Source organism: Cyprinus carpio, chromosome A19, assembly GCF_018340385.1.
Source record: "Cyprinus carpio isolate SPL01 chromosome A19, ASM1834038v1, whole genome shotgun sequence".
NCBI classification, from domain to species: Eukaryota; Metazoa; Chordata; class Actinopteri; order Cypriniformes; family Cyprinidae; genus Cyprinus; species Cyprinus carpio.
In genome coordinates this window covers 1,427,501-1,450,383 of record NC_056590.1, presented here as the reverse complement: position 1 = coordinate 1,450,383, position 22,883 = coordinate 1,427,501, and the positions used below count along the sequence as shown (strand labels likewise).

Here is a 22,883-nt window from a genome sequence, read left to right as displayed (position 1 = left end):
CCTTGCTGGAGAGTGTACCGTGTGACACAAAAGCCTGATGGTGACAAGCAGTGCAGTTTCCCTCTCAAGGAGAAAGGAAATTTAAAAACGGGGAAGAAAAACGCCTCTGACAGGGAGGTTTAATAAAAACAACCTGAAGTGCATGCTCTGTGCCAGTCTACAAACTGATGGCACTCCAGCGCATCTGCTTACTCGACACAAGCACAATGGGGCACCCGGCGCAGACAACAGGATGAAGAAAGCCAGGCACTTGAAGGCCGCCACACACAAACCTTCAGACGTGCGAGGAAATCCCCATGTGACAAACCTGTGCCTCGCTGTGACCTCATAACAACCTTCTTTGAAAGCACAGATGAAAAGACCCATGAGCTCATGCTGCAGTGTTCAAGAACGTCTTAAGAGCATCAGAAGCCTTCAGGTTCAAGCTGAGACTGGCAGCAGAGGAAAAGGTCTGCCCACTGTATAAACCAACAGAATGGCTGGGCCTGAATTCTACTGTATGGAGCTAAAATAGTCTCAATATTTTTTCTACCATTTTGAATTATTTACCAAGTCACTTCTGGCCCTTATTGAACTCCATAGTAGCTTTTCCCCCGATATGATGGCAGGATTACAATTTTTGGTTGAACCTTTAAAGTTGTGTCTATATTATTAAAAAGTATCGTTCCAACAGTCAACAGCGAGGTGTCTGCGATGTTTTAACGCACCAGCAACAAGTGCTACTGCAGGGTGATGGAGAGGATCTCTTTAATAACACACTGAGAAACAAAGATGATTTGTAAAATTGTATATTTTTTATTAAACTAAACAGAAAGTGCAAGCCTGTATGTGGAAAAATGTCAAAGTCGAGCATTTTCTGACAACTGAGCTCTGGGGATCGTTATTTTTGTCCATGCAGATTTTTCAGTCAGCATCTGCTAATCATTTTTTGGTGTTTGGCCGATATGTCGGAAAATAAAACGCTGATTTTGATGACATGTGGGACTTTTATTTTGACAGATCTGATATCTCCTGTTCTCCATTAGTTTATTCTCTGTGTTTAAAAGTTCTGACGAATAAATAATTACACAGAACTTTTAAACAGAGTTAGTGAGGGCTATACAAATAGTGTTTGCTTTTGTTATTATTACCAGAAAGGCAAACGCTGCAATACTTACTCATCTACCTTCAACATTCAGCAAATACACATTTAATCTGAACAAGTATTTGGATATCTAATAATTGTTTAATTTTGGAAACTTTGCAAAATCCAGCTGTTATTTTTAACCATTTCTTTATTTGTGAAAAACACAAGAAAATACATACAGAATCAAGAAGTTGCCATATCTTTTTTTTTTTTTTTTTACAGATTTATCAAGTTAATTTTTTTATATTTGTTAATTTTCAAATTATACAATTAAGTAAATGTATAACAAATGTATAAATATAGATTTTATTTCAGCAAATGTTCTTTAACCATCTTTAAATGAATTATTGTGATAACTTCAAAAGTCGTTCAAAAGTTTGGGTCAGTAAGATTTTGAATGTTTTTTAAAAAAAGTTTATTCTGCTCATCAAGCCTGCATTTATTTGATCAAAAACACAGAGAAAAAAAAACAGTAGTATTGTGAAATATTATTACAATTTAAAATAAATAATAAAAAAACAGTAGTATTGTGAAATATTATTACAAGATTTCTATTCGATTTTTCTTCTACAATTTAAAATAAATAATAATAAAAAGTCTTGATTTCTTTTCCAAAACAAATATTATGCAGCACAATAGTTTCCAACATTGATGATAATAACAAATCAGCATATGAGAATGATTTCTAAAGGACCATGTGACACTGCAGACTGGAGTAATGATGCTGAAAATTCAGCTTTGATCAAAGGAATAAATAGCATTTTAAAATATATTAACATAGAATACCATTAATTGAACTTTTAATAATTTCACAGTATCACTCTTCTGCATTTTTGATCATATAAATGCAGCCTTGATGAGCAGAAGAGACTATATTAAAACAAAATTAAATTAAAATCCTTACTGTGTATATTGGTTATATTGGTCATTGGCTCTCTAAACTGCTAAAAACAAACACACATGAATACACTGAACTGACCTGTTGTCCGTACTGCATTCCGCTCATGCTTCCGGGAGTGCGGCCCTGCATGCCCATAGGATACCTCTGGGGTCCCGTGGGCCCGTAACCCTGTCCTGGGTAAGGAGGACCCTGCTGGGAGCCAGGGGGAGGCCCCTGCTGCTGAGAGTAGGGGTTTCCACCAGCATAGTGCTGCCCTCGAATTTTCCCCACCTGGTCCATGGGGCCTGGAGGCTGAAAGAGACAAAGAGAACAACAGTAAGCACTAATAATTCAGCGGCACGGTACAAATTCAGCTAGTGCCACACAGGAGGAGAAATTACTGTGGTGCGTTTCATTGAGCCAACTGAAGGCCAAGCATTTGAGTCATTCATTTACTGAAAGCATTCACTTCTGCATCTCTGCTTAAGATGAAGTCAGTGGTGATCAATATCAAGATAGACTGAAAACAATCCCAATGCCATATAACGGAGTATTAGCCGGAGCACAGCAAAGAAACACCAGCCCAAATCAAAAATAGATCCGTATGCTTCAAACCCAGTGCCAGTGAAGGGAGGGGAAACTGGCAGCGAATGAGTGAGAGAATGAAAGCAGCAGTTCTGGAGACTGGATGAACAGTCAACTTCCCTTTGAAAACAGACAAGAGGAAACGAGCGTGTGCGGTGACTGGAGTGTGACCCGAACATCAGCGCTCAGGAGAGAGAGACGGAGACGTACAGAGAGATCAGAATAAAGTCTTCAGGAATGCGGGACTGGAAGACGGTGCGTGGGAATTACACAAAGATGACAGGGACGGAAACTGAGATCACAAACTTAAAATTTGCCGATGAACTGCCCGTCTTTTTTCCATTTGTAAAAAGACAGCCCTCACTTTCAAGCGCTCTGATTCTGAAACTGAGTGAGTGCGAGTGAGTAGAGCACATTCCTCTTGATTTCTGCTGTTACTAGTGTTTACTGTTTGTTTGAATACATGTCATTAACTGCATGATTTTTACTGTACATTTCACCTTGACAGTCACCACTGACAAGCTACTCCTAAATGTAATGTAGAAGCATTTTCAGAACTGAAATGGTCCCAGCAGCTGTAATGAGGTTCTAATGTGGTACGAGGAAGAAACAACATGATATTTTTAAACCGATGCTTCTAGTGTGGACAGCTCAGTTGATTAATGGAAGAAATATAGTTTTGTAGCTCACAAGTCCAGCACCGAGACAGCTTTAAGTGTTCATTTGTGACACCACACAGGGCCCTATGATTTCCACGATGCAAAAAACTCAGACTGAATGGAATTTTCTGTATTATACGGAATGTCACGGAATTTACCAAATCATGAATTGAAAAAAAAAAAAAAAAAAAAATCGAAAGTAGGTCAGTACACTCAAATCAAATTTGCGATATGGACCAGTGTCTGTGAATATTAAACCACAAAAAGGCTATTTTAATATGAAATATGAGAAAAACTACCGTCATATCACATATACACACAAACAAAATCACTTTACGGCCACCTGTCAAAACAAAAGATCAGGTTAATTTGAAGAAATTGTGACAAATATATTACTATTGTACAGTAGAACCTCCGTCATACTACAAGTACTGCTGCTACTAAAATTAATATTCAAACTTTATTTATAAATTTTTTTAAATCACACTTGGATTTTCTTCCATGTTTTAATTTTAATAGTAAACCTCTGTTGTGTAGCACTTTGTGTGCCAAAAGACAAAGGATAGTGTTTAATTTTCATTTGATTAAAAGATCAAATAAATTAATGTTTTATGCCATAATTTGATTACCAGAAGCATTCAGTTACATAACACAGAATTTTTTGATTTAATTTGGTTTTCAGTTGCATTAAGTTACATAACACAGAATTTCTGTTGAATTGGGTTACATAACACAGAATTTCTATTAAAGTGTTTTGTAGATTAAATGAAGGTAGAAATTAAGAAAAAAAAAAAACATTTCAAAAGGACACTAAAAATTTGTAATAAACTGCAGTTAACTAATAAAAGTTTCATGTTTAAAATGGGGGAAAAAAAATAGAATCCAGAAAAATTAATAAGGAAAAAATGGAATTTTGAAAAGAAAAATGGAACTTGGGAAAAAAAATTAAACCGATTTTACAGGGTCCTTAATACAGCAGTGTTCACGGGTATAAGAACACTGGGTGTTTTATCTCATCTACATGCAGTGATAAAGCAATCCAGGCGAGGTTACAGCTGAGATCAGTGAAGCCTTTGACCGAAAGCGTAATGGAAGAGGAAGAAGAAGAAGAATAATGCTTGAACAAAGACCTGAGCAAACCTCTAACCTCACGTTGCCATCTCCATTTAGAGTCTTGGGTTTCTACATGGTTAGAAGTAGTAAGATTTAATGCCGCTGCATGTCCAGTCAAAAAACTATTACTTCAACAACAGATTCACTTTTGTATGTCGCTTTGAGAAAACGGCCCACAAATCAAGACGGCAGGCCAATGGACGTCCAATTCCTCTTTCTGCTCGAGACTGTGGTAAACATGCAGTTGTCGGCACGCTCCCGTATCCAGTCTGAAAAACGCTGAGGCTGCTTTCACACGGTATTATGTAGATGAATTACCCGCGGGCTCCTGAAGTGCAGGAATGAGGGTGGGACCAAGAGAATGACAGTTGTTCAGAAATGAAGTGCTTTTAATTCATCCTCGGGCAAGGTCAAAGATAAGCAGCAGCATATCTCACCGTCTCTCATGTTTAAATAGACAGATGTACTTTATTGATCCCTGAGGGGAATTCAAGGATTTCCCGCCGCCGTCTTACTCGCTGAGGGCCCGAGCTTCCCCTTTCACTTTTTAATGAATGATACTAGTTAACAGCAACATTAACGATGAGCCAGTCGTGGGATTTTCTCTTGAAACACCCCTGGCGTTCCTGAAAACAAGACCTTGCAGAAACCGAAATCAATTTGAAACAGCGGCTATTTGAGACGGGATGATTAAGGAGAAATAAATGCAGGGTGGGAACTGCTTATTAGCAATTGACTGAATCAGAAAAAAGAACATGTCACTTGCATCTTCCAAAAAAAGCTCAAAGTTACTCTGAGGAAAAACAAAAGAAATAAAGACACAAGTCTAAAACTTTTTTTAAGTGTAAAAATTGTTAAATAATGAAGAAAAAAAAATCTGAAGAAAAAAACTAAATATTTTAATTTTACAGTAGTTTAGAATTAATAATCCCGAAAAATGGCTTGATGAATGCAGTTTTCTTTCCCGAGTTTACGTTTTCTACTGTATCAATTCAAGATACATCAAAAAGTTATCAAAAAGTTAATGCTAGCCATCAGCACATGGGATATAGACAACATCAGGCCAAAAAATAAATAAGTAAATAAATAAATAAAAATTATAAATTTAAAAAAAAAAAAAAAAAAGAGAAAGAGGAGTTTATTACAATTCGATTAAACAAAACTTTCTTTGGGGACAAAATGCACCTTTTTTTTTTATGTTTTGTGAAAAAAAGTCTCTTACTCAGAGACCCAGACTGCATTTATATAAATTAACATGCAGTAAACACAGTAATAATGTAAAATATTTTTACAATTTAAAATAAGTGTTTTCTATGTGAATATACTGTAAACTGTCATTTATTCCTGTGATCAAAGCTGGATTTCAGCATCATTACTCCAGTCTACTCCAGAAATCAGTATAATATGCTGCTCAAGATACGTCTTCTATTATCATCAACGCTGAACAAAAGTGGTGTGCTTGTTTTTTTTTGGAAACCTATGAAACTTTTATTTTTTTTTTTTTTTTTTAGTATTCGTTAATTTAATAAAAAGTTTGCATTTATTTGAAATTTGATTTTATAATTCAGATTGAATTTAAATTAATATTTCCAACATTATCAATGTCTTTAAGTTCAAAAAGTTTAGGGTCAGTTTTTAAAGAAATTAATACTTTTATTCAGCAGGGATGGATTAAATTGATCAAAAGTGGCAGTAGTGTATGCACAGTTTGTTTTGATTCCATGTAAACACCTTGATTCAAATATTATCATCAAGATCCGTGAATCTTTCTGGAGTGATTCGGCACAGCAGCTTTTCTCCGCTGAAGTAATGTTCAGGCTCAGAGAAACTCATGCTGTTTGGCTGCGCTCTCTCCACCCCTCCTCCTCCTCCTCCACCAATCAATCGCTCGTCCATGGCTGATTTCCTTCCTCTCTCACTCCCTCTCCAAAAAGGGAGGGAAAAAAATAAATAACTGCAATTAGCACATGGCTAATCTGCATAGAGGAAAGCCAAGCGCTCTTGGCAGAGGAGGTTACAGCGGGTGGAATGTCTCGCTGTCTGCTGGGGAAGCGGGAAGGGTGTGTGTGTGTGTGTGTGTTGGACTGAAGTATGATAGCACAGATAGTGCCGGCTCTACTAAGCCAGACAGATGGATTGGGTACGGACGATAAACAACTGCTGCTAATTTAATCCTCCACACGGACAAACGCTCCAGGCCCGCAGCACAAGACCACTGCCGTGCCAGAACTCCAACACACACGAACACAGATCACAGCACTGTGTGTAGGTTTATCCTCTGAACGTGTACATGAGCACGAGCACACAGACATCCGCTCCTCCAGAACGTCCTGCACTCTTACTGAGTTACACACTTACACCTGCTCCATCAATAGCACAGTTTTTTCAATGGCAATGTATGTATGACGCTCCCTTTTAAATGTATGAGTTGGTTTTGTTCAATTTTTTTTGGGTGAAATGAGAAAAAAAAATCCCTCCATATCATACAATATCAATATTCATCACTACATTCATTTACTTTCAACTGGGGAAGGAAATGCCTTCCACGTGTTTGTCAGACCTTCAGAATGAATGTAAATATTCCCTTTTTGTTCATTTTTAGGGTCGTTTTTCATTCATATTTATTTATTTATTCTGTTTCCTGATTTAATGTGAATGTATCATCAAAAATGTCTGATGAAGAGAAAAAAATGAATTTAAAAACAAAATTAATCTTTTAAAATATATTCAAATAAAAGCTATTTACAACAAAGCATTGCATTTGTATTTTTTGTGTATCAAATAAGATGCTGCACAACAGAACAGTATTAATAAAACATCAAACATGATCAAACATATCTTGGTTATGATACTGCTTCAAATTATTTTTATTATTATTAACACTGACAAGCACATTTTAGCACACAATAGTAATATATTTGCGTAATAATTGCTTCAAGTTCAAAAAAAAATTTGATTCATCCACAGAGTAAAACTCTCCAGAGATTTAATATTTGACTTATTTTATCGCGATCTTTAAATATCATCACATGATATCGCAATACATTTATCACCCAGCCAAAATGCTTACTTTTTTTTTATATATATATATAAAATTCTCAAAATCTTTCGATATTTCATGTGTAGAAGGTGGTCGGCGTGATGCTTCCAGCTGCTTTACTCCAAATGAGATCCGGTCCTCACTTAGACAAGTCTAGTCCACTCAACAGCTTTTTAAACCACAAACGCTCTTCATTGTTTGAGTCAAGGACTCGCTGAAGGGGAAAGCTGCCTCAATTCTCAATTATACCTCAGCAGCTTGAGGAATATCAAAGCTATAAATTGAGAAAACGACCAGCAGTGGCGACACAGGAAAGAGGAAATATAGAGATTTTACAGTCATCGGCTCACGTGATGGGATGACTTCAGCTCCTCCAACTATCCTGATGAACTCCAAAGAACTGCAGCGACTGAAAAAGGCTAACCGACCCAATGATCTTCACAGCACATGCACAAGGATGATCAACAAAGTATTATCATGCAGACAGTACATCACAATATAGCTCTTTCCACCACGTTTACATTCATTTTTATATTAAATTATATCAAGGTCCGCTCACTAAAATATCTAACACAATGCATGGTGTCCACACTAACAGACAATAACATTCAGTTCTGTATTATACACCGGCAATGCAGTTGCCATCTACCAGGTAAAATGCTTTAAACATTACAAGTTCTTTAAAGGATTCAATGATTGTTTTGTTAATCAGATTAAAAGTGTTGGGGGTAACGCAAGTTATGCAATCAGATTACTTTTTCAAGTAACTAGTAAATTAGCCTACATATGTTACAGAACACACATATCCTTCAGGTAGCTATTCAATCCCATTTTTTTTAAATATAATTGAATTGCTTTAATTTTATATTTGTATTTTAAGTTGTTAATTAATAATAAACTGGTGGCAATGTGTTTAGATAAAGTGAATTGGTCTACTCTAGAGTAACAAACGAGAAACGGCATAGTCTCTATGCTCCGCCCCTACCTTCACAACAACCCTAGAGCCATAGCCGAAGCCTAAGAGGACGTTTTGCCTCCAGAGGAACGTTGGGTGATGTCAAGTGATTTTGAAATGTGACATCTTCAAGCTACTCCCCTTCACCTTTACCAGTGAATATGTTCATATTCGTTTTGTTCATATTACATTTTGAATTGTATATACACATTATTTGAATTAAATTTATTTGACAGACAGCATTCTGTCAACATCATTGGTCAACATCAGACAGCTGATGTTGACCAAGCTAGCGCCAACCAACGTAACCAGAGCTGCCAACTCTCAAGCATTCACCGTGAGACACACGCAATTGACTCTTTTCACACGCTTTCAAAAACTTGACCGCTCTGAATATAGTGAGTGAGTGCGCGCGCGCGGCCGGGGCTCGCTCGCTCTCTCTCTCTCTCTCTCTCGGGTTCATTATCATCGAAGACATTTCAAGCTTCTTAGGTAATGTTACATTTTAGCATCAGCTTGGTAGAGACGGGCTTTGGTAGATAACAGGTGAAAACCGGATCGGATCTGTGGGTAAGTTATAGCTAGCTAACTATCAAACGCAGCTACGGTTAGCCATCGAACAGCCTTCGATACATTTCTATGTTATAACTTCCCAAAAATAATACGCAAACATATAAAACAAACTTCTAGCGAAATACTAACAGCATCTTACTTACCAATCCAAAAGAAATGTTGCAAGTTCGGAGTCGAAGCTCATTTCTTTCAAGTCCATCAGTTGTCTCCAGCGATGGAAAGCAGTGCCGATGTTTACTCTGTTTCGGCTCCTTTTCTTATCGGATTTGATTTGTGATTCCGAGCGCGGTTGCTTGACATCAGGTTCAAGTACGCCCACAAGCCGTGCGAGTTATTCGTGTATTGCAGGTTGGCTGGTGGGTATATTGCCCGCATACCGCCTCCCATGGCCGAAACTGGTATTACGACACCTGTCGGGCCGTGGCTAGTAATGCTAATGCTAATTAAGGTTGATATCTCTGCAGCACTATAACTTGACAATTTTTTTTAATGACATCATCGCCCTTATTTCTTCTCATTCTTTTGATGCGTGTAGGTCATTTTTTGGATATTTTTACCTCAATTTTTACACATGGCACCTTTAACCAGTGTCTTTGCTGCTGACCTTAAATGATCCAATTCAACCACACCAATAAGCATGACTTTAAATTGACATTTCCTTCAGCCTGAGGCTTATTCACTTTTGGTGTGAAAGGGCTTTTAAATTGGCCAAACATAAAACTTTTCTATATTGAAAACAAACAAGCCCAAAGCCCAGCCCATTTTTGCTAAATTCAATTAATTAAACACTTCATAAATGAAATTTACTTGATTTAACTTGAATATTTGTTTGGGGAATGTTGTGCATGTTTGCAAAAACACAAGTTAAAAACAGAAGACTCAAAACAGTAAAACTAATTTCATTAATGCACAGCTCAAACTCTAAATTGAGTCATATTTCAAACTGCCAAAATCCACCACTTCTGCAATGTCAATACAAGACTATCAACTCATAATCCACTAATCTGAATATTAATAAAGTGCAATAAATGGTAACTTATTTGTGCAACAAACCAGTATGTTTATGGTTAAGATAATAAATTAAAATATGATAAACACCAGTTATAATGAACTGTTTTGTACAATATTACTGGAAATGAATGACGCCGGAAGCCTCATACATTCTAGTTACATCCAATCTCACGTTAAAAATAAGGTTGATACACACACCTGTGCCTGCACATCAGTTCAAATCGGTTATATTACGTCAAATATATTGATACAGCAAGTTTCCAGCAAACAAACTTTGCTTGACATTGTACTTAACCACTCCTTACGCCCAACCTCATTTGTTTGAGACGCATCCAACTCTCACATCACCCATGTCTCCTCTCTCACTCGTGGGTAAATAGAGTAGTGTAAAGCAGTCCTGCCCTCTGTGCAAAAACACCTAGCATGCTACAGCAAAATCTCTCCGAGCTGCCAGCGCTGGCATACAGCAGGAGCGATGTGGGAGAATGTGGAGTCACCGAGTGATGAAGAGGCGTGTGTTTCCAGCTGCACTCAGTCCACGTCAATCAAAAGCTGCCCGAACATGCATTCCTTTAGGAAACGCTACCATGGCCGACTACACTGACAGCAGAGATGGGATATTTCTGGTTAGCGCGTTGTTTTGGGCCTGTCTGCCAGTGCTTCTGAAACATCAGGAGAAGGTGGTTAGCATCACGGCTTTGTGACAGCAGCGAGTCAGAGATGCCCTCAGCTATCCATTACAGGACGAGATGCTAGAAAGCAATGCTGTTACAGAATATAGACAAGGCTGATTTATTGTCTGAAATATCGCTTTTTTTATTTAGCTGCAAAGCTGGTAATTTTTCTTAATTTATTAATAAAAATTTTCATTAGTAATTTACTATTTTTTTTTGGCCAGTATGTCAGGACTTGAGAAGCACTTGTGTGAGAGGGTTAGAAGATACCCACAATTTTAGTTTAAAAGAGTACAAAGATATTTTTATCAGTCATAACTTCTGGAGAAACAGTGCAGAGACTGGCCAAAGATGCACTTTTCTAGGGTGCACGTGTCGACTGCCTGCACTAGCGAACACTGTAAAATGCAGTACACTTTGAAAGGATACCTATTTGTCTGTACACATAGGCTAGTGAACGCGTTGGACTTAAAGCTTTTAAAGGTAGTGGTCAACCGATATATTGCCAAGGCCGATATATTGGCATTTTTTTCTCTTTGGTTTTTGAGATTTTTTTTTTATTTTTTTGGTAATATGATACTTTTATTTTTACATAGGCATCAGCCATCAAAAAAAATAAAATAATCCATATCACCAGAGCCCGTCTTTGGAGTGGGTTCGATCTCCATGTTTGGTAATTTTGTGGGGGTTTTTGGTTGTAGTCGGCTAAATTTGTCCCTTTCACCCGATTGCTGTTGAGAAATCTCAGATCTGATTGTAGGTTTTGCAAGTTCAACATGGGTTATAGGTCGAAAGTTGAATGAACGAGTACTTATGTCCTTTCGATTTCTTACAGGTTGAGTTTTTGTTACCCATAACATGCTAGCATTCTGCTAATGAACGTATAACGTATGACGTCATTGACATTTTAAAAGACTTTTTAAAGCAAATAAGTCACTCTAAAAAAATCTAACACCCACCAATGTGTAATTTCTTTGCATCTCCTTTCGAATACAACATTCAAATTACTAGACAAAAAATTATATCCTGAGAAAAGTGGATTTTGAGGGGTATACCGCCATTGACCTCCATTCATTCTGCACTCGTCCTGTGAGCGCCCTCATATGGAATCAGAGTGGAACTGCAACCAGTTCAGAAGCCGGAAGTGTAGTGAGAGTGAAACTTCTCGCCATATTAGACATTCTCTGATATCACTCAACCATGAGTTACAGGACTTCACTATCTTAAAGGTAGGGTAGGTGATTTCGGAGAAGCTAGCAATAGCAATGGCAAGCTAGCTTTGAAAGCATAAGATTCCACCCTACCTGCAAATCACTCTCCGAAGCCACGCCTCCTCCAAAACACATGACCACGTACCGGCAGAGCAGAGGCTAACCAGTGACACCATGAGAGACCGCGCAGGTGAAGGGTTGAACACAACGCTGTCAGATTAGCTCATGTCTCATACCACACTTGGCTACACATCACGTCAATCACTCACTCACTCAATCACTGACTCAATTACTCACTCATTCGCTCACTAGCTCACTTAATCACTCACTCAATCAGCATAAAAAAATGTTTTTGAACCAAATCACCTGAAGGAGGTTTCTATTGTCATATAAGAGATGATCATAAATTACCAAAACCATAAACAAGGTAGCCCTCACATAAATAATTCTGGCATGAAAAACAAATGAGGCACTGAAATAAAGCACATCACAAAACGTTTCAGACTACACACTGACAGATCATTCACGTTACAATGACAAAACGTATGGCAACACTAACATTAGGTTTGTTTTAGCGGCTCCGGTGCTTTGCATAATTCTCAGATACCGCTGGATTGCAGGCATGCAAATCTTCAGGCCAGTGTTTATATGAACGGAACAACTCCACATAAACAACATAAGAGCACCGAAGAACTCAAGATCACCTTTACTTTCTGATTTACACTCTTTAGAAGAGCAAAAGCGCAGAAATAAATCACAAGAACCAAAAAATCAGTTAGTGTGTTTTCCAACAGAGAGACAAAACATCTGCTCGTTTAGGCGCATCCGCGGTTCACACTCAAAGCAAGAGTATGATAACAACATTCCCTGACAGGTGACTAATAAAAAAGACACAAGAGCATCTTGAGTATGGTTAGACATCACAGCAGTTAAGTGTATTTTATGCATTTTGATCCGGCAGACAAGCAAATGAGGGTCTGAAACCACCGCTCCCACCGATTCTTCAGTTGTGGTTTCATATCACTCGGGTTTAGTGTGATTTGTGATTTGTGTCTGACTCCAGTAGGCAGGTAAATGTTAATGGCGTTCTCCACACAACACACACATATGTGTATCATGGAAATGAAGCCCGCAGACTCCGGGACCATGAGTTTGAAGAAGGAAATTACTATGCTAATCTGCCACATTTTAAGAGTAAATGTCAAAAGAAAATACATTACCCTCACATTTCCAAACAGCCCTGTGGAACTGCTTAGATGTGACATTTCCCCAATCACAGAGGAGAAAGGGAACACCTCGCCGTCAACCGTTTGCTACAGCAAATGATTAGCACTGAATTTCAAACAACTGATTGTACCAAAAGCGGTGCTAAGCTGGGCGTCTGAGACTATTCCTCGTAGTGTGAACATACAGAACTTCCAACCCAGGAGAAGAGAAAGAGAAAAGAAACAAACAAAAGGAACCAATGAATAAATGCAGACAAGATGCATGAGAATTTGCATGCACTCAGTCCTAGACAGTAAACAATAATGGATTTGGTACAAACCAAATCATAACACGCCAAAAAGCTGCCTCACTTAAAAGTTTAAGTTATTACAATAATAATAATAAAAAAAAGCTTTATTTGTATAGCACCTTTCATAAAAAAGTGCAGCTCAAAGTGCTTTAAGGAAGTTCAGGGTTTAACAAAGTGCTTAAAAAGCATTGCAATAAAAAGAATCAATTACAGTAGCTAACCGTATTTGGGCAGATGCAAGACTATTTTCTGATGCACATTAATAGACATTGATAAAGGAATTTTTTTTTTTTTCCAGCTGTAAACTAGCTAAAAGATGGGGAATAAACAAATGCACACATTCAGTTATTTATATTTAGATATAAATAAATCCGTGTCTGATGCAAAATGCACTGCAACTTGGAAGGATGTACTTTCTCACCAGCACACTAACATGGGTTTTATCTAGATTCGTCTTTGTGGAGTGTAATATTTTCTCTGGCAGCGCTCTAATTAGTATGCTCACAGTGTGCTGTGCTTTAGCTCAGAGACCAGCGCTTTTCAATCCACAAAGTACCACAAAACGCCACATTTTGGATGTCTCCTTTAACACAGAAACTTTGATCATCTGGGGCTGGTTGCACAAGTTAAATCTTCGCCTAGTTGTGGCGCAAATGGGAGTTAAGTTTCGATTTACATATTTAAATAGTACTAAATATTTGAGCGTTGCACCATTAAAACTTAGTTGAACACAACCATGTACAAACTGAATTATGGAGAAAGAGTGGAATAAAATAGTAGATCAGAGAGTAGCTCGTGTTTTATCTGAAAATGACATGAAACTGATCTAAACAGTAGAGGAGGGAATCTTTTTAAAATGTTGTAGATAGTAGAGTAGGTAGTGTTTTATCTGAAAATGACATGAAACTGATCTAGATTTTGAATCAAATTTTTATTTTATGCACAGATTTGATTCTAGTTTACTGCTTGAGCTACTTTTCCTAGTAGACAGCCAAGGTTTAACATGCCTTAATGAATGGAACAATCAAATGTAAAAATAAAACACTTTACGTTTTATCTGAAAATGACATGAAACTGATCTAAACAGTAGAGGAGGGAATCTTTAGTTTTCACTGTATGAATTACATATAACAATTACAGTTTATTAGGCTGCTGGCCCTTTAAGAATGACTGCATGGCTCTAATATACTGTTACACTGTTTACCTTCATGTATGAAATAAATGACTTTGTGAATATTCCACACGATGGGCATATTGCGTGTGTGTATTTGACCATTTAAGCACAATAAGCTGTGAACGAGAATTGAATTCAGGATTGTTTACTGTGATTAATAACACTCTTAATGTGTCAATAACTTTTAGTAGCACAGTACTTGGCGTTCATGCCAAAACAATAAATCATTTATGTATTACTCAATTTCAAAATACAGTTGCTGAATGTTATAAACATAAATACCTAACATGTTAACTTAGTTTAGGTATTGTATTTCATTGCCAATTTAATTTAATCACTACATTTAGACTCATCATTAACAGGATAAAGTGAGATTCACTGGATTTCAGCGACGTTGAAGGCTGCTACTGGATCATTGAAGGCAAACGTCACTATCTAACTACACATTACACATTTAACAAAGACTTTACATCCTAGTAAACAAGTTCTGCCTTAAGAACCAATGATGCAACAAAACTAAGTTACAAATTTTACATCCCATTTTAAGAAAAAAAAAAGACAAATACAAATTTACAAATGGTCTGAGCAACTCTACACAGATCATTAGTAACGGTACCAGACTTGGACTTAGTGAAGGAAGATATCCAACATTTGTAGTTTTGGGTTCCTCCAGAACCAGAAGTAGCATTTGCATGGAAAAACTCAAAATGCGTCCAAACAGGGTCAAGTGAACCCAACTAGCTTTATTATAAGGCTTTCCGACTAATCAACTAGTCATTCAGGCAATCCAGCGAATAGTCCATTTTGGAAGCACATATACTATTGCTTTATTTACCTCAAAGGCACGTACTATCCAACCACCAGCATGGTCTGATTTATCTGGTGCACAGGTGAAAAGCGAAGAAAGAGGCATGACAAGAAAGTGTCTTTTGTGTGTCTAAAGTGAGCGTACGAGAGGCCAATTTGTGCAGATTCTGTTCGACCTGAATGCTCCTGAAGAGACGGACGGCTGGCCGGTGGTGCATGCAGTATGAGCGGGTCAGAGCGCTTCTCCCAGCATCCACTAACATGTGCGCACTCACACACACACATTCACAAGTGCACAGCTGTCACCGGCAGGCAGCAAAGGATCATTCACAAAAACACCCCCCTCCTGGCTCTGTTTCCCTAAGTATCTGTGACACACACACACACACACAAAGAGTGAGGCAGCATGTGGAGATTCATTACTCAGCAGTGCAGACAGTTTGCTGTGGCAGCAACAGTTCACTCATTACCCTGCAGGCTACTGAGACTGTGCCCTTCACTCGAGGATGCTGGGATAGGATTCTCCCTCTCAAACAGGAACTCACTGCTCTCTGCGTCTGGGTCAGAGAGACTGGTCTTAGATCAGTTCAAAGGGCGCCCCGGTAACATTCAACAGACCGTAAAAAAAAAAAAAAATTAAATAAAAAAAGGTAAAATTAAAAGTATCGTAAAAAAAAAAAAAACATGCCATGTTAATACCACCGATTCATTTAAGAAATTCCAAAATGAAAGTTCTAGAATTTCCATCTATTCAAATTACAGTATTTCAATGAATACATTCAAAACTCGATCAACAATCCACATTAATTCACAGAAGTCTCTGGTGAGTGAGTGAATCAATGAATGAATCATTTAATCAATCAATCAGTGAGTGAGTGAGTGGGTGGGTGAGTGAATGAATCAATGAATCAGTGGGTGGGTGGGTTGAATCATTTATCAATGAATCAGTGAGTGGGTGGGTGAATGAATGAATCAATGAATCAGTGAGTGGGTGGGTGGGTGAATGAATCAATGAATCAGTGAGTGGGTGGGTGAATGAATGAATCAATGAATCAGTGAGTGGGTGGGTAAATGAATGAATGAATCAGTGAGTGAGTGAATGAATCAATGAATGGGTGGGTGAGTGAATGAATCAATAAATCAGTGAGTGAGTGAGTGAGTGAATGAATCAGTGAGTGATTGAGTGAGTGAGTGAATGAGTGAGTGAATGAATCAATGAATCAGTGAGTGAGTGAATGAATCAGTGAGTGAGTGAATGAATCAGTGAGTGAGTGAATTAATTAATTAAATTAATGATATTTTGTGTACAAGTTAAAATTAGTATTACATTGTAGTGAAAAAAATAACATATCTTCATACCACAGTTGCACTTAACAGCACATTTTTCATATAATACTATTTAACTATATTTCATATAATCTACTATTTAACAATGGCTTTTGGGTTAAAATCATGGTTTCTGGAAATAAATAAAATGAAAAAAAAAAAAAAAAAAAAAAAAAAAACACACACACTTTTAAGTCATTGGCTTGGCAAATAAAGATTCACAGAACATTTTTTATAGGGGTTAACACAGCCTATCTGCAGAGTTTTCCTTTTTCCTTAATATTTGCCAAACACAGACATTAATGCCCTAGTTTACGATTTCAAAATATCCATTCCTGGCTTCTTCATGGTTTTACTCATTTTATCTTCAGGACATATTTATCTCTCAGCTAATTAATCTGACATGAAACAAGTTCACATGCAAAAAACTTTGGCACTCATAACATAACTTACAATTCTGCTATCTGTACACCAAACAGACCCGCTTTAATATTAGCATAGATATGGACAAGGCTGGCTGCTTTTGAAAATTACACACCATCATCAAGTTCAAGCCGTCCATTACATCATTTATGCAAATCTGTGGTCTCAAAACCTTCAACGCCACATTTCTCTTGCTTACAACTGGACCACATATGAGAGCTTCAAATACACTATGCACTATTCTGGATTTGAATGGATAAATACAGTCATCTGTACAAAGCTATAACCAGATCCACACATCTGGTCAGATTTCAACACAGAAACTCTCAATCACCACTTCTGTGCATCAACATCCAGGAGTCACATCTACAACTAAATCACCTGTTATGTGCATCAAAATAAGACAACAGCCAGGTTTCCATTCAAAGTAGCAAATTTAACTTATGCGCAAAATTGGAGCATGAAACGTTTGTGAATAATCACTGTTTCCGTCCAACGAGTCAAAGAAAACAAAATCGTCACTTCCTGATAAACTGGCATTAAAAATCACTAAGAAAAGTAGAAGAAGCCACTGAATATAATCATTTTCATATATAATAAAATTACTCGTGACAAAACAATAAATGTGGTCATTGCTTTCGAAGGCGTCAGACAGTTCTGCGAGGCAATTATACAGAAATACTTTGATGACAGACTTTGCTCAGGCATTTAAAACTGACCAAAACAACATTTCAGAAGCTGATCGGTCGGCCGGTTAGTCAGGTTATACCGTCCCATCGTGCAGTCACATGACTTTTTTGATGCGCATGGAGGAATTTATTCGCAAAAAGCATTTTTCTCTCCCATTATCCGCATTAACTCTTTTTTGCACAAGTCAAAAACCACCTCAAGCGAGCGTAAATACTTTTTTTTTTTTTATTAACTCTTTCCCCGCAACTGATGAGTTATCTCGTCATTTAGAAGACAACAATTCCCCGCCACTGATGAGTTTTTACAGCTTTTCGTGTTTTCACTGTTATACACTCGGGGGCGCTATAACACATCTTCTGAACGAGTACAAAACCTCCTGAACAGAAACACACGTGAACAGGACGGAGAAACGAGCGATCTCTTATGTAAACAGATGCATATGATAAATAATGTGATAATCAGCAATAAACAGCATATAAATGAAAACTGCATAATGTTACGGAATAAAATGATGATCCAGGAAGTGGTATATGGCTGTGCAAGCTTTGGAGGTGTTGATGGAAGCGATTTACTGGATTTATGCTTTGATAATCGCACTGAATATTATCCAGATGTATTTTCTGATAAAAATGTGATTTTCTCACCTTTTTGCTCAAAATTATACATTTTTATGAAAGCAACCTACATTCAAGTGTTGATAAAAAAAAGAATGCTTTAAGCTAGAATAAAACATTGTTTTGTTTAAAAGTAGAGGCTTTGATCTTTATTTGGTGTATTGCATATTTAAATATTCATAAAGCAAAATATACTGTATGCCATCAAATTCTAGTGAAAATCATCTAAATCGCTGGCAACTTTTTTTTAAAAAAATGCTGGCGGGGAAAGAGTTAAGGGATTTTTTTTCCCCCGAAATTTGGCGTTTCACTCGTTTCTGATGCGATACTTAAAAATGTGCAAAAGAACGGTGATGGAAACATGCCACTTTAGCCTGCACAAGCACTTATTAACAGAACCACAAACGCAAAGTTTTAAAATTCCTGTTTCAAACTCGATCTGAAATTAAAACACTCTAGACAAGAACAGATTATTTGTTTTAAGAGAAAAATTCTTGTTTTCCCATCAAGGTTGCACAATAAGAAAATATCTGCCTCTGAGGGTCACTAAAACACTTGATTTTCCACAATGAGAGCACAGCAATCACACAGCACAAACGTCTGAGCGTTCAGGAAAGGCACGAGCCTGAGAAAGACAGAATATTACTGCTGACGATCACAGGATGGTATTAAAACAACAGTGACTCTTGGCTAACGCCTACACTGCTTGTAAACACACACACACACACAGAGTCAGGCTGAACAAGCAAGCGACTTTCAAGATCACCTGGATATAGTAGTGATTCCCCCACCTAATACATCTAGTGATTCACAACCTGCAATTTAAGTGCTTCAAAACCTGAATACAGACGACATACACCAAACATCCCCAAATTATGATATAATTAGTCACTTTTCTTCATAAATAATAATCTCTCCTATTAATGCACTGCTATTATTGACCATTTCAGGCCATGCAAAGTAAAACGATATGCATAACAGAAAAGATAAGTCATGTTAACGAAAAGTATTTTGATGCTACATGTCATATCAAGAGATTCATGAGACAGGTAAACAGTGTTCATAAATGGAGAACGAATCAAAGAGACAGGTCTCCCAAAAAATACAAATGTCCTGATTATTTACACACCCCCAGACCATCCAAAATGTATATCTTTCTTTCTTCAGACGAAGACAAATAAAGGATCTTCTTTAGTGAATCAATCCGTAATTTTCAGAAAAATATGATTTTTTTTTTTTTTACCTACAAATTATAAATGCTTACCTTGGTCCAGCCTGGTTTGATTCACAACAACGTGACACATGCAGAAAGAACCGGCCTATTGTTGACAAGTTTGTGTTAAAGTTTTGTCCACTTATTGTTTTTTGCTATTTTGGGCTATTGAAAACAATCTACAGTGAGTCCCATTCACTTGCATTGAAAAATGAAAAATCGTTTTTCTCCAAAACCTTCATTTCTCTTCAGCTGAATAAAGAAAGACATATAGATTTTGGTGTGTAAATAATTAGGAAATTCTTATTTTTTGGACTATTTCTTTAAGACCACAAATATTAGGATGTCACAAACAGAAAAATCTCTTTAGTGCAGCAATTCCACATATCAGGAAACCTGGATGCAGACAAGTCAGATTCAAATAAGCAAAGAGATGCAGACAGCACATCGTGTAACCTAATTCATTAAGATAACTCCTTTTTATGAAATGCAAATTCTTAACCTTGGACATTTCAGACCATGCACACACACACAAAAAAAGTGCATCACTAAAATGTCTACATTGCACACTTTTTCAAAGCAAAGCTGCATTTCAACTAAACAGAATAAGGCATGCAATTAAACTTGCTAAAATAGCAAAATAAGATGCATTGCTACAAACATAGCATTGCATGCACTACATTATTTCAATTGCACATTTTAAATAAGACCTTAAATGTCCTTAATCATTGTAATGGTTAAAAACAAAACAGACGCATGCACGGATGCTCCTTGTTTATGAAACGCTACATAAATTAAGTACACGTGATGTACAAATTTGCATGGTTTTATTGCAAAAAAAACCCCGTCTAACATAACTGTCTTATTAATCATCATATTGCACGAATTAAATCTGTGAAGAAGCCTTTAAACTGCGCCCGTGCACACAGCGAGTGTAAGTGGAGCAGCTCGTCGTCGAGGCTCTCTGCTGCATTAGATGCAATTATAAATGGCCAAGCGCAGGAAGAGAGGCAGCCAATCAGAAGAGAGCTCGCGTGTCAACCTAAGACCAACTGTCTCCTGCCTTTGACAGAAGGATTTTACCTCCATAATTCAAATCCCAAAGCAAAGCAGCCCGCTGCACTCACTCGCATCACCCAGTCTGTTTACACGCGCACGCGCGAGCCCAAACCCCTCAAAACACTCCCGAACGCGACGCGTTTCCAATCAAACCGAGGCGTCGCTTTCAGCCCCCGCATGGTGACACATTCGGCCTGAAGAGATGTTTTAAGAGTTATTCTGGTAGTCTGGGCGAGGGTGGGAATAAACTAACTTAGAGACAGCATCACAGAGTAAACACAGCCCGTAACTTTTCATCAAAGCACAGCAGCATCTGCGGCTTTCGCCTCGAAAATTAGCCTTAAGTTACTTCTGCATTTCCACATGCAAACTCGTGCACGAGCTCCGGACACGGCCTCGCACGACTAGCCCCAAACACAGCCCGTGAAAGCTGCTTATATGGACCGCGATGGCTGGAAAAACACAGGCAGCCATCTTAGAGCAGACCGAGAAACAATGGAGACTCTCTCGAGCCGAGCGCGGAGTGAAGCGAAGTTTACCTGGGCTCTGTTGAGGGCTTGTCCGGTGTTTCCCGGGCTCATGGGAGGAGGGTGATGGCTTCTTTGTTGCCAGGCCGGATGGCCCCCACCGAACTGGCTAACGCTGCCCATGTCCCCCGGTCCCTTGGCCGCCGCTTCCTGGCCGCCGAACTCGCCCGCGGGGAAGCTCTGGTAGCTCCTCGTGGAGCTCGGGGAGGTCAGGAGCTGGTTCAGCGTCGGGGTGGACGTGGGCTGAGCGGTGCCCATGCTGTACCTCTGGCTGTTGTAGGAAGCAGACATCGGAGTAGTTCCTCCTGGCGGCGGCTGCTTGCCCGGCGGACCCCCGGCTGAAGGCGGCTGGCTGTTTCGCGGCGAATTCACGCCGTAGCCCTGTCCCTGGTGGTACGGAGTCCGGTTCGGGAAGGCGCTGTAGTTGTTGAAGTGGTTCGGGTAGCCGTGCTCGTGCGAATTGGGTGGGTACGGGTCCATCACCGCCGGCCCTGCCATGCCAGGGCTTTGTTGTCCGCCATGTTGAAAAGGGGGCCGGTTGTAGTGCTGGTTGTAGTTGTACGGAGGCGGAGGGAAGGCGCCCGGGTGGTGCGGAGCCGTGCCGGGGTGGTTGCTCCCGTCGGGATCATTCTGGCTATTGTTATTGTTCACCCTGGACGGGTTCCCGTTGCCGTTCTTCATGTCAGGGTCGCCTGCTCCTCCCCCGGCAGCGTTCCCTACATCGGCCCCGTCTTGCAGCTCCCTCTGTCCCGGGGATCCGCCGTCGGCGCGGGGCTCCTTGTTGTCTGCGAGCACCGGCTCGTCCCGCGGCTCCCGCTCCGGCTTCTTGAGTTCGGCGGGCGGGCTAGTGTTGAGAGATGCGACCTGAGCGGCCATGATCTCTCTCTCTCTCTCTCTCTCTCTCTCTCTCTCTCTCGTTCACCGCGAGTCACTCTGAATATAAACACAACGCTCTTATAAAGACGTGCCCGTGTCCCGTAGCATTCCTTCGACTTTCAGACCGGAGTCGGTCTTCTCTCCCGAACGCGGCGCGAGTGTGAAAAGTTTCCTGGAGAATATAAATAGAGGTCCCGGGAATGATTTTAACCGACACCCGTGCGTGTGCGTGCGTGTGGAGGGGGGCCTCTTACAGACCGAGAGCGCGAGAGAGAAACCGATCAAACCAGCACGAGGCTCCGCGAGACACAGCCATTTTACCGAAGCGCGCGGTCACGTGCAAAACGCGGCGTGGAGCGCAGCCGCGGCGCGGATCCGGAGCGGAGCACTTCGACACACTTTGGGTTCCAGTTCGTGGAACGAGCACAAAACACGCGCGTGAGCCTCGGCTTTTATTGTGAAATAATCCATGAGCTATGCATCATAGTATATATTCCCTAACTGAATCTAGAGTATTTTTTCAGGCTTTTTTTTTTTTAAATATGCGTTGTGCAAATGTAATTAAAAAATCAAAACTACATTTTTCTTAAGAAACTGAGGCCATGCAAAGCTCACTTTTACAATGCAAGGCTGCTGTGGGTGGTTTCCAGCAGGACATTATGCAGTTGCTATGGTGTTCAAGGTGTGTTGCTAGGTTGCTGCTAGTGTGGAAACTAGGTGAATGGGTGCCGGCCTACCTCCATGTATTGATGATACTGTGTTCTGTAGTCTAAGCCGGCATTTATTCACCCGTTTATCACCTGCCACGTCCCAAAATACACACTATACACT

General features: G+C 39.1%; 1 protein-coding gene across 4 annotated transcripts in view; it reads right to left on the bottom strand.

Annotated features, from left to right (window-relative positions):
• The window catches only part of LOC109111495 (AT-rich interactive domain-containing protein 1A-like), a 65,177-nt gene extending 42,715 nt beyond the window's left edge, over positions 1-22,462 (bottom strand). Inside the window, exons 1-2 of one of the 4 annotated variants that reach the window (XM_042776028.1) lie at positions 21,189-22,462; positions 2,106-2,318 (exon numbers count right to left, since the gene is read on the bottom strand). In XM_042776028.1, the coding sequence (XP_042631962.1) occupies positions 2,106-2,318; positions 21,189-22,052 (1,077 nt within the window). In that variant the 5' untranslated portion in view covers positions 22,053-22,462. The remainder of the gene's footprint in view (positions 1-2,105; positions 2,319-21,188) is intronic. The other 3 variants (XM_042776027.1, XM_042776029.1, XM_042776030.1) reach the window with 3 other exon arrangements.
• Positions 22,463-22,883: the final 421 nt, after the last annotated feature.